The 13,413-nt window shown below is 33.6% G+C and overlaps 1 protein-coding gene across 1 annotated transcript; it reads right to left on the bottom strand.

Moving 5' to 3' along the window:
- Positions 1–67: 67 nt before the first annotated feature.
- Positions 68–11,197, bottom strand: LOC141590222 (uncharacterized). Its single transcript, XM_074410829.1, has 5 exons — positions 10,793–11,197; positions 1,301–1,849; positions 538–872; positions 298–451; positions 68–142 (listed from the first exon to the last, which is right to left on the bottom strand). Exons 1-5 carry the CDS (start codon positions 11,195–11,197, stop codon positions 68–70), a joined length of 1,518 nt encoding a protein of 505 aa, XP_074266930.1.
- Positions 11,198–13,413: the final 2,216 nt, after the last annotated feature.

Here is a 13,413-nt window from a genome sequence, read left to right on the forward strand (position 1 = left end):
GTAGCCAAGCTACATCGATCCCATTTCTTTTTCCAGTGAACCCCTAAATTGAGCTTGTCTATACAACTCATGCTTCAAGGACAGTGGATTCCTCTTCACGCCTAACCAATGAAGGATATCCTACAGAATAAAAGCTGTAAACCTGCATTCAAAGAATAAGTGACTCTCTGTTTCACAGGCTTCCCGACAGAGAATACACTTACTAACCAGACTAATCCCCTTTCTAATCAGGTTGTCATGGGTGGCAAGACATCTCTAGGCAGCAAGAATGTTGACAAAGTGATGCATGGGCATCACCACATAATCTAATAAAGGCTTGACCCAACCAACTCGAGGTCTATCAGATCTGAAAACTTCATAAAGAACCCGTGTTTTCTGTTGCTTATCCTCCCAGCTACCTATCACCTGAAAAACTGCAGCTAAGCCTCTACACCCCTGAAGAAATTCATCCCTGGTATGTAGTATGACCCCCAGAACATAGAACAATTGGTAGGGCATTGAATAGTCCAGATATCATTCTGCTTTAGTAAGTAGCACCTGCACCATTGTGCCCAAATAGTGTCAGGTTTAATAGTGAGCCTCAAGAAAATCTTCATCTGCAAAGCTTTATTCCAGCTAAGTAATTCCTTTATCCCCATCCCCCCTTGTTCTCTCTTTGTGCAAACTCTGTCCCATTTAAAAAATATCATCCTACTGCGCCCATCAGTAGAACCCCACAGAAAAGCTCTACAATCTTTATCAATAGCTTTTATAATACCCTTTGGCACCAGAAAGCAGGCACACCAGAAATTCTCCACTCTAAAAATAACCGAGTTAAGCAATTGAATCATACCAGCGTAGGAGAGCTGTCTGGTAGACCAGTGTTCAATCCTCTGTTTAATTTTATCAATCAGAGGTTGAAATTGCCCTTTTGTCAGTCTACAGTAATGTAAGGGTTGACCAAGGCACCTAAATGGGAATGAACCTTCTGCATAACATGTGTGCAAAAGAATCTCATCCTTAACCTCCTGCTTCACCCCCCCCCCCCCAAAATAGATATTTGTCTTGGAAGGATTTGGTATTAAACTAGATTAACCAGCAAATTGGCCCAGAGCGTCCTTTACTGCCAATATACTTGCTAGCTCACCTTTTTCAAAGACTAACAAGTCATCTGCAAAAATGAGATGTGAGAGTTTGATCCTTGCACACTTAGGGTGATAATGGAACCCATCCAAATTCCTCAACATCTTGGATAGCACTTCCATACAGATAATAAAAAGTAAAAGAGATAAGGGGTTTCCTTGCCTGAGAGCCCTCTTACCCTTGAAGTAGCCCACTGACTCCCATTAAAACTGAAAGAGAAGTGAGTAGAAGAAACACAGGTCATAATCCAAGTAACAAATTGATCAGGTAGCCCCATTTTATGCAAAATATCCTGAAGAAAAGTCCAACTAACTGAGTGAAACGCCTTCCTAATATCGACTTTGATGACACATTTGGGTGATATGCCAGCTCTACCATACCCCTTTACCAACTCATTGTTTAGCAACGAATTATCAAAGATGCTTCTACCAGCTACAGAAGCAGCTTGCTCAGCCCCCACCAGTGAAGGCATAGCATTTTTAAGACGAGAAGTCAATATCTTACTAATAACTTTGTAGAGAGTGTTGCAACAGGAGATAGGTCTATAATCTAGGACTGAGTTTGGACAACTCATATTTGGAATAAGGGAGATAATAGTAGAATTCATGCCCCTATTCATCCTTCCAGTTTCAAAGAATTCCAGGACAACACTATTGATAGTAGTCCCAGTGCGAGCCCAGGTGTCAAGGCTAGGTGCCTTATTCTCATCTATGGAAAACAATGCTTGCTTAACCTCATGAGCAGATACAGGAAGAATCAGTCCCTATTTTTCCCCTCTCTATCAAATGTCCATTTGCTAAAAATAAACCACTAGGTGCCTCAACTATAGGCTGAGTATAATATGTTGGGAAATGTGTCCTCAACAATAGTGCGATCACATGATTTAAATATCATTATTAAATCTCATGCCAAGAATACGAAAGGGATGATACATTACATATATAGTCAACTGGTCCACACATATCGGTAATGATTGGCTGGCTAGAGTTTGACATTACTGTCGTGCGACGGTGGTGATCAGTTGATCCCTTGAGGTCACACCTAAAGGACGATTCCCTTAATTGAAAAGGTTAATTAGTTGTATACCGTCTGATTAATTAATTCCTTAAAATTGAACAATTCGATTTGTGAGAGAGAATATTGATATCTTATTGTAATGGGATTAAATAAGATTTATTTTAGTAATAAAATGCTTTGTTGCTAAAATTATCTATTGTTTGAGAAACAATAAAGATAAGAATGAATGGTCAATTATAATTACAAGAAGTTGTGAATTATAACTATATGACCCATTTTATTTATGTGATCAAGTATCACTAATCAATTTGTTGTATGTAATTTAATTAATTCATGAAATGATATTTATGTGATAAATATGCATTAAAATTAATTAATAACATGTAGCATACTACATGTGACATATTGTGTAACAAATGACAAATTGACAAAATAAAATGGTAGTCCATTTTAAGTATATGGACCGAAAATGGAGGGTGTGTTAGTGGGTTTTGGTTGTTTTATTTTATTTGATAAAATAAACATAATGATGACTACTCTTGACTAGCCTTACAACCTACACCACTTTCTTACACACCTATATTTTTGATAAGAGAAAAAGAAAAGCAATGATGCTCCTTGGGCTTGAGTTGGGCGGCCACACTACTCTTAATTGAGTAGTGTTGGTTCTTTTCTATTCTTCTTACACTACCATTCAATTAACATGCAAAATGTTCATGAATATTCTCTCTTCTCTCTCCTTAATATTCATTAAAAAGATGAGTATTTGATTCAAATTGTTCATATAAATTACTAAGATTACTAGAAGTAGTATATGAGTATTAGTAATATATTTTAAGGTAAACTACAATACAAACATCTAGTACATGTTTATTTGTGGGATTAAGGGATTGTCTTGGGTGCTACTAATTGGAGAATCTCTACTTTGGGATTTTTGTATGTTCATCCATTATTGGAAAGCTCAAGAACTAACAAGAAGGAGATCTTGTTGGTGCCCAATATGACCGAATTTCATGGTGAGAAAATGTTTTCTTATCTTCTTTTGTTTTAGTTTGCATGCATAAAATCCAACTTTAATTTTATGACAAATTAAATTAAAACATATATGAGTATGTTAGTATGTATATAGATCTACATTTCCTTCAATCAGTATCAAGAGCCACGGTTGTTTGCATGCAAATCGGTTAAAAGTTTTTCCGAGTTATAAGAATAACAAATAAAACTTGTAAAATTTGTGTTATTATGAGATATCACGAAATAAATCCATGCATGTTAATATTTCTAGTCCTAAAATGTTTTAGGATATTTTGGTTAATTTTTCGGATTTTTATTGTTCATAATTTACAATAATGGCATTTAAATGTGATTTTATGAGTAAAAATGTCATTTTTGGTCTAAAATTAGCTATACTTCGAATTTTAAGTTGATTTTTGGATATGTTGTCACATATATTATTTTGAGATAACCTGTAAATTTTCATAATTTTTGGACTTGTTATGCTCGAAAAATGAATTTTTCATTATTAAATTCGGATTTAGGTGAAAAATAGGTTAATATGAGTTAAATTTCGAATCTGGTCATAGAAAATTAATATGTTGTCACATGAAATTTTACAAGATGTGTGTAAAATAATTGGCTATAAAGAAGTCTTTTTGCATGATTTATGGATTTTTGAAGAAAAATAGCATAAATAGTGACATTATTAGTGGAAAATTAATAAAACATAATCTATGACTTAGGAAAAACGTCTAATGTTGCATTTTATTATCTTTTTCAGATCTAAAATTGAAAAGTTAGTGAATATAATTTTTCCATGTTTTTATGATTATTTTATTAAAAATCGATAAACCGCAACATTGTTTTTCGGGAAAAATTTCGAAATTTTTAACCTAAGATTTTGAATATTATGAGTGTCATGGTATTTTTTCCAGAATGTTCATGAATTTAAATTTCAAATTTCAAATTTATTTGAAATTTTGTGATTTATTTGAAGTTTATAGCTTATTTTTGTAATTTTTGGTCCATTTATGAACAATTTTATAAAATATGGGTTAATTATGGTCAACTTATTAGTGAAGACTAAATTTTAAGTCCTAAGAGGTTAGGGTAATTAACTTATGCATAAATATGAGTTTATGTATTTTTGTGATTATAAAAATGTTAAAATCACGCAAATCCGTAAAAACCGAGTAATATACGATATTGGCTAATTAATGGCGATTTAGCATAAAATTGAGCATATTTATACATATTATAATGCTGCATTTTTCTTTATGATTGTCATAATTTTTAATTTATGTAATTTTGAATTATGTATTTTTTACTTAGTATGGCCTTAGATTTTAATTGATATTGCCCGAAATGTATGGGAATATCGATTCGGTTGTAATTTTATTGTGATCTCGTATCACCGTTTTGTAATTTAATAGATTTATTTTATTTTAGTTACAAATGTATAATAGGAAATTATGTAATTTATTATGTAATTTTATTCATTCCGGAGTTCCCAAAGACGGATTTCTTCAAGAATGGCGATACATAAAGACGGTGTTACCTCAAGATGCGTGCCACAACCGAAGTTCTAGGGACCAATGGAGTTGGTTTCCGAATATGTAATAGTTAAATAGTTTTTCTATTTTAGGAAAGGCCATACTAGGATTTATTTATTTTTATGCTTGCATTTTATTTTATGTCGCATGCATCGCTAAATCGCCATAACTAAAACATGCATCCTATTTTATCGAGTTCATCGACCGTGTCAATTAAAATTATCGTAGTTCACCGCTTTAGTTCACTTAAAACGTGATAGATAATAAATTGACATGACCTCTCGCTAAAACAATCAATTGAGACATAGCCTTACCAAATAGTAGAAACCATGAAAACCTATTTCGCGAGGGAGTGCGCTCGGCCCCACGGGGGTACAAACCTTGTTACGTAGGGGGAAGTGGGTGATAAATGTCTATCCACCGAATTCATGTTGATAAGGGATGTATCGGCCACACCGTGCCCAAGTTAATGTGGGTTTGGATCATGGACACATTTATTCGAAATTTGGATTGAACTCAACAAAAGTTTTTGATAAGGGATGTATCGGCCCCACCGTGCCCTTGTCGAATGTGTTTTGGGCTAAAGATAAATGTTAATGTAATATTATCGACCAAGAGTTCTAAAAGTAGAATCGATTAAACGTTAATCCACCGAGTTATATTGATAAAGGATGTATCGGCCCCACCGTGCCTAAGTCAATATGAATTTGGGTCTTGGAATCATTTATCATAGTTGGGTAGAGGTCACTATGTAAATGCTATACTTGTTTTTCAAGTATTAATAAACGATAAATGTTAAGTTTTCCACTATTCCGTTTTTATATTGTTCTATTTCTTTACCACAATTCATATACGATATCATTTCGATTTTGATAACGAATCTCCATTAAAACATCGTAACTAAAGACAAAATTTGAATTTGCTTCTAAAACCTCAAACGAACCATTGCTAAGGATCTCTTGTAAAGAGTATAGATTAAAGTTATTCATTATCAAACAGGTTTTTGATTCTTGACTAACACTTCTACTTACAATGGACTATGTTTCATATGCTTAATTGAATTAAGTACCTTGAAGCGATAAATTGTTTTGGTGATTAGATTTTGAATTCAGTAATTGACCAAAATAACGCAACCACTTCAATGAAGGTTTTAAGACTAAAACGAACAAATGAAGAGTAATCTTCATGAATTCAATTTTGCTTCTCAAAGCAAAGACTCATTGAAATGAGTGGGAGCATTCTCTTAAACCGTTAAGATGAGGACGAGGTTCAAGAAATAAAGATAATAATGGAATTGATACAAGGTAATGTTAAAAGTAAAGTCATTGAGGAATGACGATACTAAACTTATCAATCCCGACCAATAAAGTTTCCATTGTCTTAAATGTTGGAGACAAGAAAGGAAACTGCCCCAAATTATTGAAGAATCAACAAGTTAGTTGTGGGACATCTAATGGGACCTTCTTCTTTAAATGTTTATTTGATTAAACATAAATTTTGCTAGTACCACTTCGTCAATATTAGAAACCAGTGGAGGTTTTCATCATTGTACTTGATACATAGGATGATTAGAATATGACGACTAGCAACAATAATGTCGAGAGATAGAGTAATTGTGTACTCAATCTAGTTTTTGGATTTAAAGTTGTACTTAATTGTGACTATTAAGTGCATAAACTCTAAATAAGAATATAAACTTGTTAAGATACAAAAAGGGTTTTCACTTTTGTGACCCTATACACCACGATTTGATGTATGGCTAGCCCATTATCAAGGTGATTATATTCTAAAACAAACTAGAATGATATATCATGTAGATGATGCAAGACTCAAATTGGTAACCCAAGATTAAACCTTAATTTCTGGAATGATGAACGCAAAGAGTTATCGAGTACTCTTGAAACCATTAGATTGTTAATGGAATATGCGTATCTTGTATTCAAAGCAAGATGTCTCGTGCCTTTTGGTTGAAAAGGAGATCGAGGTTATAAATCATCAATCCAAAATAGGTTGATCATCATCTTTTACCAACGATTTAAGTTGACACTAGTATGTTCACTTAATAAGGTAAATAGAGAAATCTTTGAAGAAGTTCAAGAGTTCAAGGAATCACGATTTAGTCGTGATGGGACTATCAAAGTGAAGACTTTGATATAAGCCAAAGGAAATGTGATATAGTATCACAAGTTAATCTCTCTTAGCACGCATTATGAAATAATGTGTGGATGGATAAGAAATCAAACGCTATTCGATAAGGTTTGGACTTCGATCAAGTTACTTTGAGTTACTTGATCCTTTTGGGGATTTTATCATTTTGTCTAAATTATTTTTCCACTAAATCGAATCATATAAGATATGAAATGGTAAGGGTACCATGCTTGTAAGTTTTCACAAGAAACAAATGCTCATTTTTCCCTTTTCAATTATCACGAGTACACCCGGTTTGTGGCTCGTGAAGCTGTCTTTCTAAAATACAAGTTTATTTCTAGAAGACAGAGTGGGAGAAAATTATTCAAGAGCCACAAAGAATGGTATGTCGCAAGAAACTGGTATTTCTTGGCTACATGAGACGTTTTGTGTAAAATATTGTTTCTTTAAAACCTAGGAGGTTAAATTCGTCACTTGTTAAAAATGATGAATTCATGCTACTTTTAAGAAAGTAAAGATCTTATAACTTACAAAAGAAATTGTTTGATTCAAGTTGATTACTTGTAGAAAGTAATGAACATATGACTTACATAAGAGTGTTTAAGTCACAACTCAATACAAGGCTTAGAGCCATGAAAATCCGAAATAAAAGGCTTGATTAGTGACAAAGGGTTTTGCACTAATAAAGAGATATTTTATAGCAAGATTAGTTGCAAAGGGTTTTGCACTAATTGAAATGCTTAAGTCTATTTGGATCTTCTTAGGGATTGTGTTTCATTATAAGGTTATGAAATACACAGCAAGTGAATCTAAAACCCACTTCTTCAATAGAAGCAATGTATTCAATACATGTCATAAGTTTTATAGATTCTTGCAATCCTAAGATAATGTGAAACTTAAGAGAGGATCTTAAGTAGGACATCAATGAGTTAGAATCAACATTTTGATCATGTGATAAAACATTTCTCGATAAGTCGAGAAGTTGTGTTTATACATGGAGTTTAGTGGGAGTTACGGAATTTTTAATTAGTCCGATATGTGGATAACATATTGATCATTAAGAATGATTTAAGACTTTTGGAGTATTATAATACATCTTGAATATCCGGATTTATGAAGATAAATCCACATGATATTAGCGTCAGTAAGAAGTCTTATGTTGATAAGATTCATGACTAGTTCAATTAAATTGAACATATTTGATTGATTTCATTTGCTTCCGCTGCCGAATCAATTAAAAAGAAATGATGTATAACACTTCATATGCTTTGAGTATGATGAATTGTTTTCAAAAATCGAATTTAAGTAATCTTTACCAAGTAAGCTATAGAGATTACCCTTAAGTGCTTGCAGAAGCATTAAGGAAGTAAAGCAAAGTGTTTATGATGCAATATTGTGTAAGGGTGTTACACAAGTGACAATTGACAATTGAGATTGCGCATGGTTTCTGACAAAACCATAATCAAAACACACTAGGATGGTTAAGATACCATTGTGGCAATGTTAATTAAGAAGTATATTTTCTAGAATCGTTCTAGGCAATAAAGAACAATGAGAGATTTTTATAACGGAAATTGAGTACACTTGCGATCATGAGATGTGCAAGAAAGATGAGTCCCGCACACTGTGAAAACAGTGGGAGCTATTCTTAGGCTAGAGGGCCTATGTCTTGATTGGATCTCGACACGTACTCAGAAAGTTTTGTAATGCAAATGTATACATTAGAAAGGAAAACGAGTATGTAGTGAGGTTGAGTAAGGTACAAGAAATTGATAAAACCTACTAACCAAAGCCTTCTCAAAGGCTAAACATGATGAGTCATGTCATTTCAATTGAATTGAAATGAAAAACTATGTACAAGATCAAATTAGATTATAGAACATGAAATAGTAATCAAGTATTGACTATTCATATGTGATAATCGCATTTGTCGTTCGAGTTTTACTTTAAAACTCTTTTATTATACTTTGTTACATACAAACGGGTTGTAGAGACAATTGAACCCCGTTAAAGTGAACACGGATTAGCATTGTATTCGCCCATAGTCACTTATATGAGGTGACGTCTCGAAGTGACTAGAGTGTGATGCGATTGATGGCAAGTTCAAGTGCCATAGAGTCATGTGAGATGACTAGTCGATCACATAGGCAGACTGTTAGAAACACTTTGTCGGCGTTGACCGCTTATAGAGTTCGGCAAATTTATAAAGCCTGGTCGTGGCGAGAGCTACTATAGTATTCTAATGAGTCGATTCTTTTGACTAAAGACTGTTCACCTAAGATGGCACGATTTGATTAACTTTGATTTGTGTTACTACGACCTTCGTAAATGGGGTCAAATGGGCATATTTTGGGTTATGATGGCCGTGGCTAGTCGAAGGGAATAAGTGCGATAGGAATTGTCCACCCCTTGTCGGGGTTAAAACAATATCTCGGGGCTACTCGAGGAGTAATGAAGCGGAAATGCGTGGCCACGCTCGGAATGAATCCATGGTGGATAAATTCCGGTCAATCGATTATTCTCCGGATCGAGGAATCTCGATATGATCACTTGCAAGTACGACCCGAAAGACACCTTGCATTGAGTGGGAGATAGTAATAGGACAAGAGAATTGGTGACGCACACTTGTCGAGGACAAGTGGGAGATTGTTGGGAAATGTGTCCTCAACAATAGTGCGATCACATGATTTAAATATCATTATTAAATCTCATGCCAAGAATACGAAAGGGATGATACATTACATATATAGTCAACTGGTCCACACATATCGGTAATGATTGGTTGACTAGAGTTTGACATTGCTGTCGTGCGACGGTGGTGATCAGTTGATCCTTGAGGTCACACCTAAAGGACGATTCCCTTAATTGAAAAGGTTAATTAGTTGTATACCGTCTGATTAATTAATTCCTTAAAATTGAACAATTCGATTTGTGAGAGAGAATATTGATATCTTATTGTAATGGGATTAAATAATATTTATTTTAGTAATAAAATGCTTTGTTGCTAAAATTATCTATTGTTTGAGAAACAATAAAGATAAGAATGAATGGTCAATTATAATTACAAGAAGTTGTGAATTATAACTATATGACCCATTTTATTTATGTGATCAAGTATCACTAATCAATTTGTTGTATGTAATTTAATTAATTCATGAAATGATATTTATGTGATAAATATGCATTAAAATTAATTAATAACATGTAGCATACTACATGTGACATATTGTGTAACAAATGACAAATTGACAAAACAAAATGGTAGTCCATTTTAAGTATATGGACCGAAAATGGAGGGTGTGTTAGTGGGTTTTGGTTGTTTTATTTTATTTGATAAAATAAACATAATGATGACTACTCTTGACTAGCCTTACAACCTACACCACTTTCTTACACACCTATATTTTTGATAAGAGAAAAAGAAAAGCAATGATGCTCCTTGGGCTTGAGTTGGGCGGCCACACTACTCTTAATTGAGTAGTGTTGGTTCTTTTCTATTCTTCTTACACTACCATTCAATTAACATGCAAAATGTTCATGAATATTCTCTCTTCTTTCTCCTTAATATTCATTAAAAAGATGAGTATTTGATTCAAATTGTTCATATAAATTACTAAGATTACTAGAAGTAGTATATGAGTATTAGTAATAGATTTTAAGGTAAACTACAATACAAACATCTAGTACATGTTTATTTGTGGGATTAAGGGATTGTCTTGGGTACTACTAATTGGAGAATCTCTACTTTGGGATTTTTGTATGTTCATCCATTATTGGAAAGCTCAAGAACTAACAAGAAGGAGATCTTGTTGGTGCCCAATATGACCGAATTTCATGGTGAGAAAATGTTTTCTTATCTTCTTTTGTTTTAGTTTGCATGCATAAAATCCAACTTTAATTTTATGACAAATTAAATTAAAACATATATGAGTATGTTAGTATGTATATAGATCTACATTTCCTTCATAATACTGCAGAAAAGCGTGTACAATATCATTCAGACTTTCACACACATTCCCATTACTATCCTGTAATTTGTGAATTGCATTAATGTTCCTCCTTTGTGCCATTTTTGAAAAAAAGTAGGAAGTGCTAGCATCTCTCATCTTGATGTCATGTGCTTTTGCTTTCTGATAAGCTATGTGAAGCTCAATGCTTTTAAACTTACAATAAAGTTCACAGAGTTCCTTCTCTTGAGTCAGAAGTGAATCATTAAGAGGGTCTAATTGGATTTCCTTTTGACATACTCTGAGGGTCTCCTCAATGTTTTTACCTCGATCAGATATACTTGAATAACTCTCCCTGTGCAGTTGTTTCAGATTCTTCTTAAGGCTCCTTTGACAAACAAGCAGGGCTTCCATATGGTTACCAGATTGCTCCCCACACCACCCCTATCCACTAAAGCTGGGAATGAAGGATGTTTAGTCCAGCCATTCAAAAATCTAAATGTCTTTAGGATTTGTTGCCCCTCTCAAGTTGTCTCCACCACAATTGGAGAGTGGTCAGATACACCTGGCTCAAAAGCATCAGCATACGAATTGGGCAAATCAGTAACCCAAGCAGCATTAACTAAAGCTCTATCAAGCTTCATCCATTTCCTGTCCCCTTCATCCTGTTTATTAGTCCATGTGAATCTATACAACAAGAATAAGCTAAGTCATCTACCCCACTCTGTTGGATCCCATGATGGAAATCAACAATATCCTGATAGTCTGGTGGTGAATTGTTAATTCTCTCCTTCATATATCAAACACAGTTGAAATCACCCAACAAAATCCAAGGCTCATGAGGTTGATGAACAGACATAAATTGCCACAACTCTCTTCTAATAACAACACTATTAGAAGCATAAACCATAGTAACCAAGAAGCGTCTTCCTCAAACTTTAACTTGGAAATGAATCCATTGGCTTGTAACACTTAACATAGTAATATCATACCCTAAATTCCGTCTCAAGATAACCCAAATTCTACCATTATTATGATGATCATAATTATTTAAGAAAACAAACCTAGTGAACCTACAAATAGTTTGTTGGGATTCATTAATCTTATTTGTTTACATATCCAATATATGAAAGTTTAATTTAGCCATAAAATTAAATCGGATCTTATGCATGCAAAACAATTATAAGTATGAGGAGAAAATCAATTCTTACATTGATGATTTCGGAATATGGGCACTAGTAATTTAACCTTCTTACTAGTTCTTGAGCTTTCCAAAGGTGGAAGAACAAGATTCAAGTATAGAATCTCTCCCTAAGAGATGTACCAAGATAACCCCTTAATTATTTTAATTAATATGAGACTAGTATTAATTAAAACAAGCTTAAAATTTGACACAAAAATAGTGTTTTTGTTCTCTTGTATTTCGGTCAAGAGAGGGGATAATTAGTGAGTTTTCTTTCTCTAAAACTTTTCACCAAAAGTGTTTTTAAAGAATGTGTACACTAGTAAAAATATATCATATATCTATGTAGTGTATATAGGAATAATTAGAGAAAAACCCTTGGCTTTTCTTATGCACAAAACCGGGTGAAGGGTAGGGTAGAGGGCCAATGCATGAGCTTCACATTCTACCCAAGACAAACTAGGTGTGCATGGATATGTGTAGAGTTTAATCATTGTGTTTCCATTTAAAATAAACAACACAACATAAACCCTAATCCTGCCTCCATTTTTCGGTACATACATAAAATGGAAAGTCCATTTTATTTTGTCATTTGTCAATTTTGTCATATGTCACATGCTACATGACATGTCACAATATAATGTATTTATAACATATTAAAAATCAACATATTAATAAAATATGTCATATACAAAAATTAACTAGTAATTCATAATTACTTGTACCAAAATGGTTCATAGAATTATAAATTACAACAACTTGTATTTATAATATGTCATTCATTCTATTTTTCAATTGTTTCATAAACAATAAATTAATCTAAGTAATAAAACGATTCGATTACTTAGACCGTATCTTATTTAATCGAATTACAACAAGACACGCAAATTTACTCACAAAATCATCCGTTAATTTTAAGGAATTCAATTAACTCGTATCGGCATACGATTAATTAAATAATCAATTAAGAGAATTACCCTATAGGTATGACCTTAGGGAATCAACTGATCACCACCGTCGTACGACAGTAATGTCAAACTCTAGTCAGCCAATCATTACCGATATGTGTAGACCAGTTGACTGTAAAATATTACTTTCCCTCATGTATTCTTAAATATGAGATTTAAACATGTGATCATCATGATCGACAATTGTGATTGCATTATTGTCGGGGACACTTACTCTAACAATCTCCCACTTGTCCTCGATAAGTGTGCGTCACCAATTCTCTTGTCCTATTACTATCTCCCACTAAATGAAAGGTGTCTTTCGGGTCGTACTTGCAAGTGATCATATCGAGAGTGGTTTCCTCGATCTGAAGAATAACTGATTGACCGGAATTATTTACCATAGATACCTTCCGAGCGTGGCCATGCATTTCCAGTTCATTACTCCTCGAGTGGCCCTGAGATATTGTTTTAACCCTGACAAAGGGGTGGACAATTCC

This window comes from Silene latifolia, chromosome 7 (genome assembly GCF_048544455.1).
Source record: "Silene latifolia isolate original U9 population chromosome 7, ASM4854445v1, whole genome shotgun sequence".
NCBI lineage: Eukaryota > Viridiplantae > Streptophyta > Magnoliopsida > Caryophyllales > Caryophyllaceae > Silene > Silene latifolia.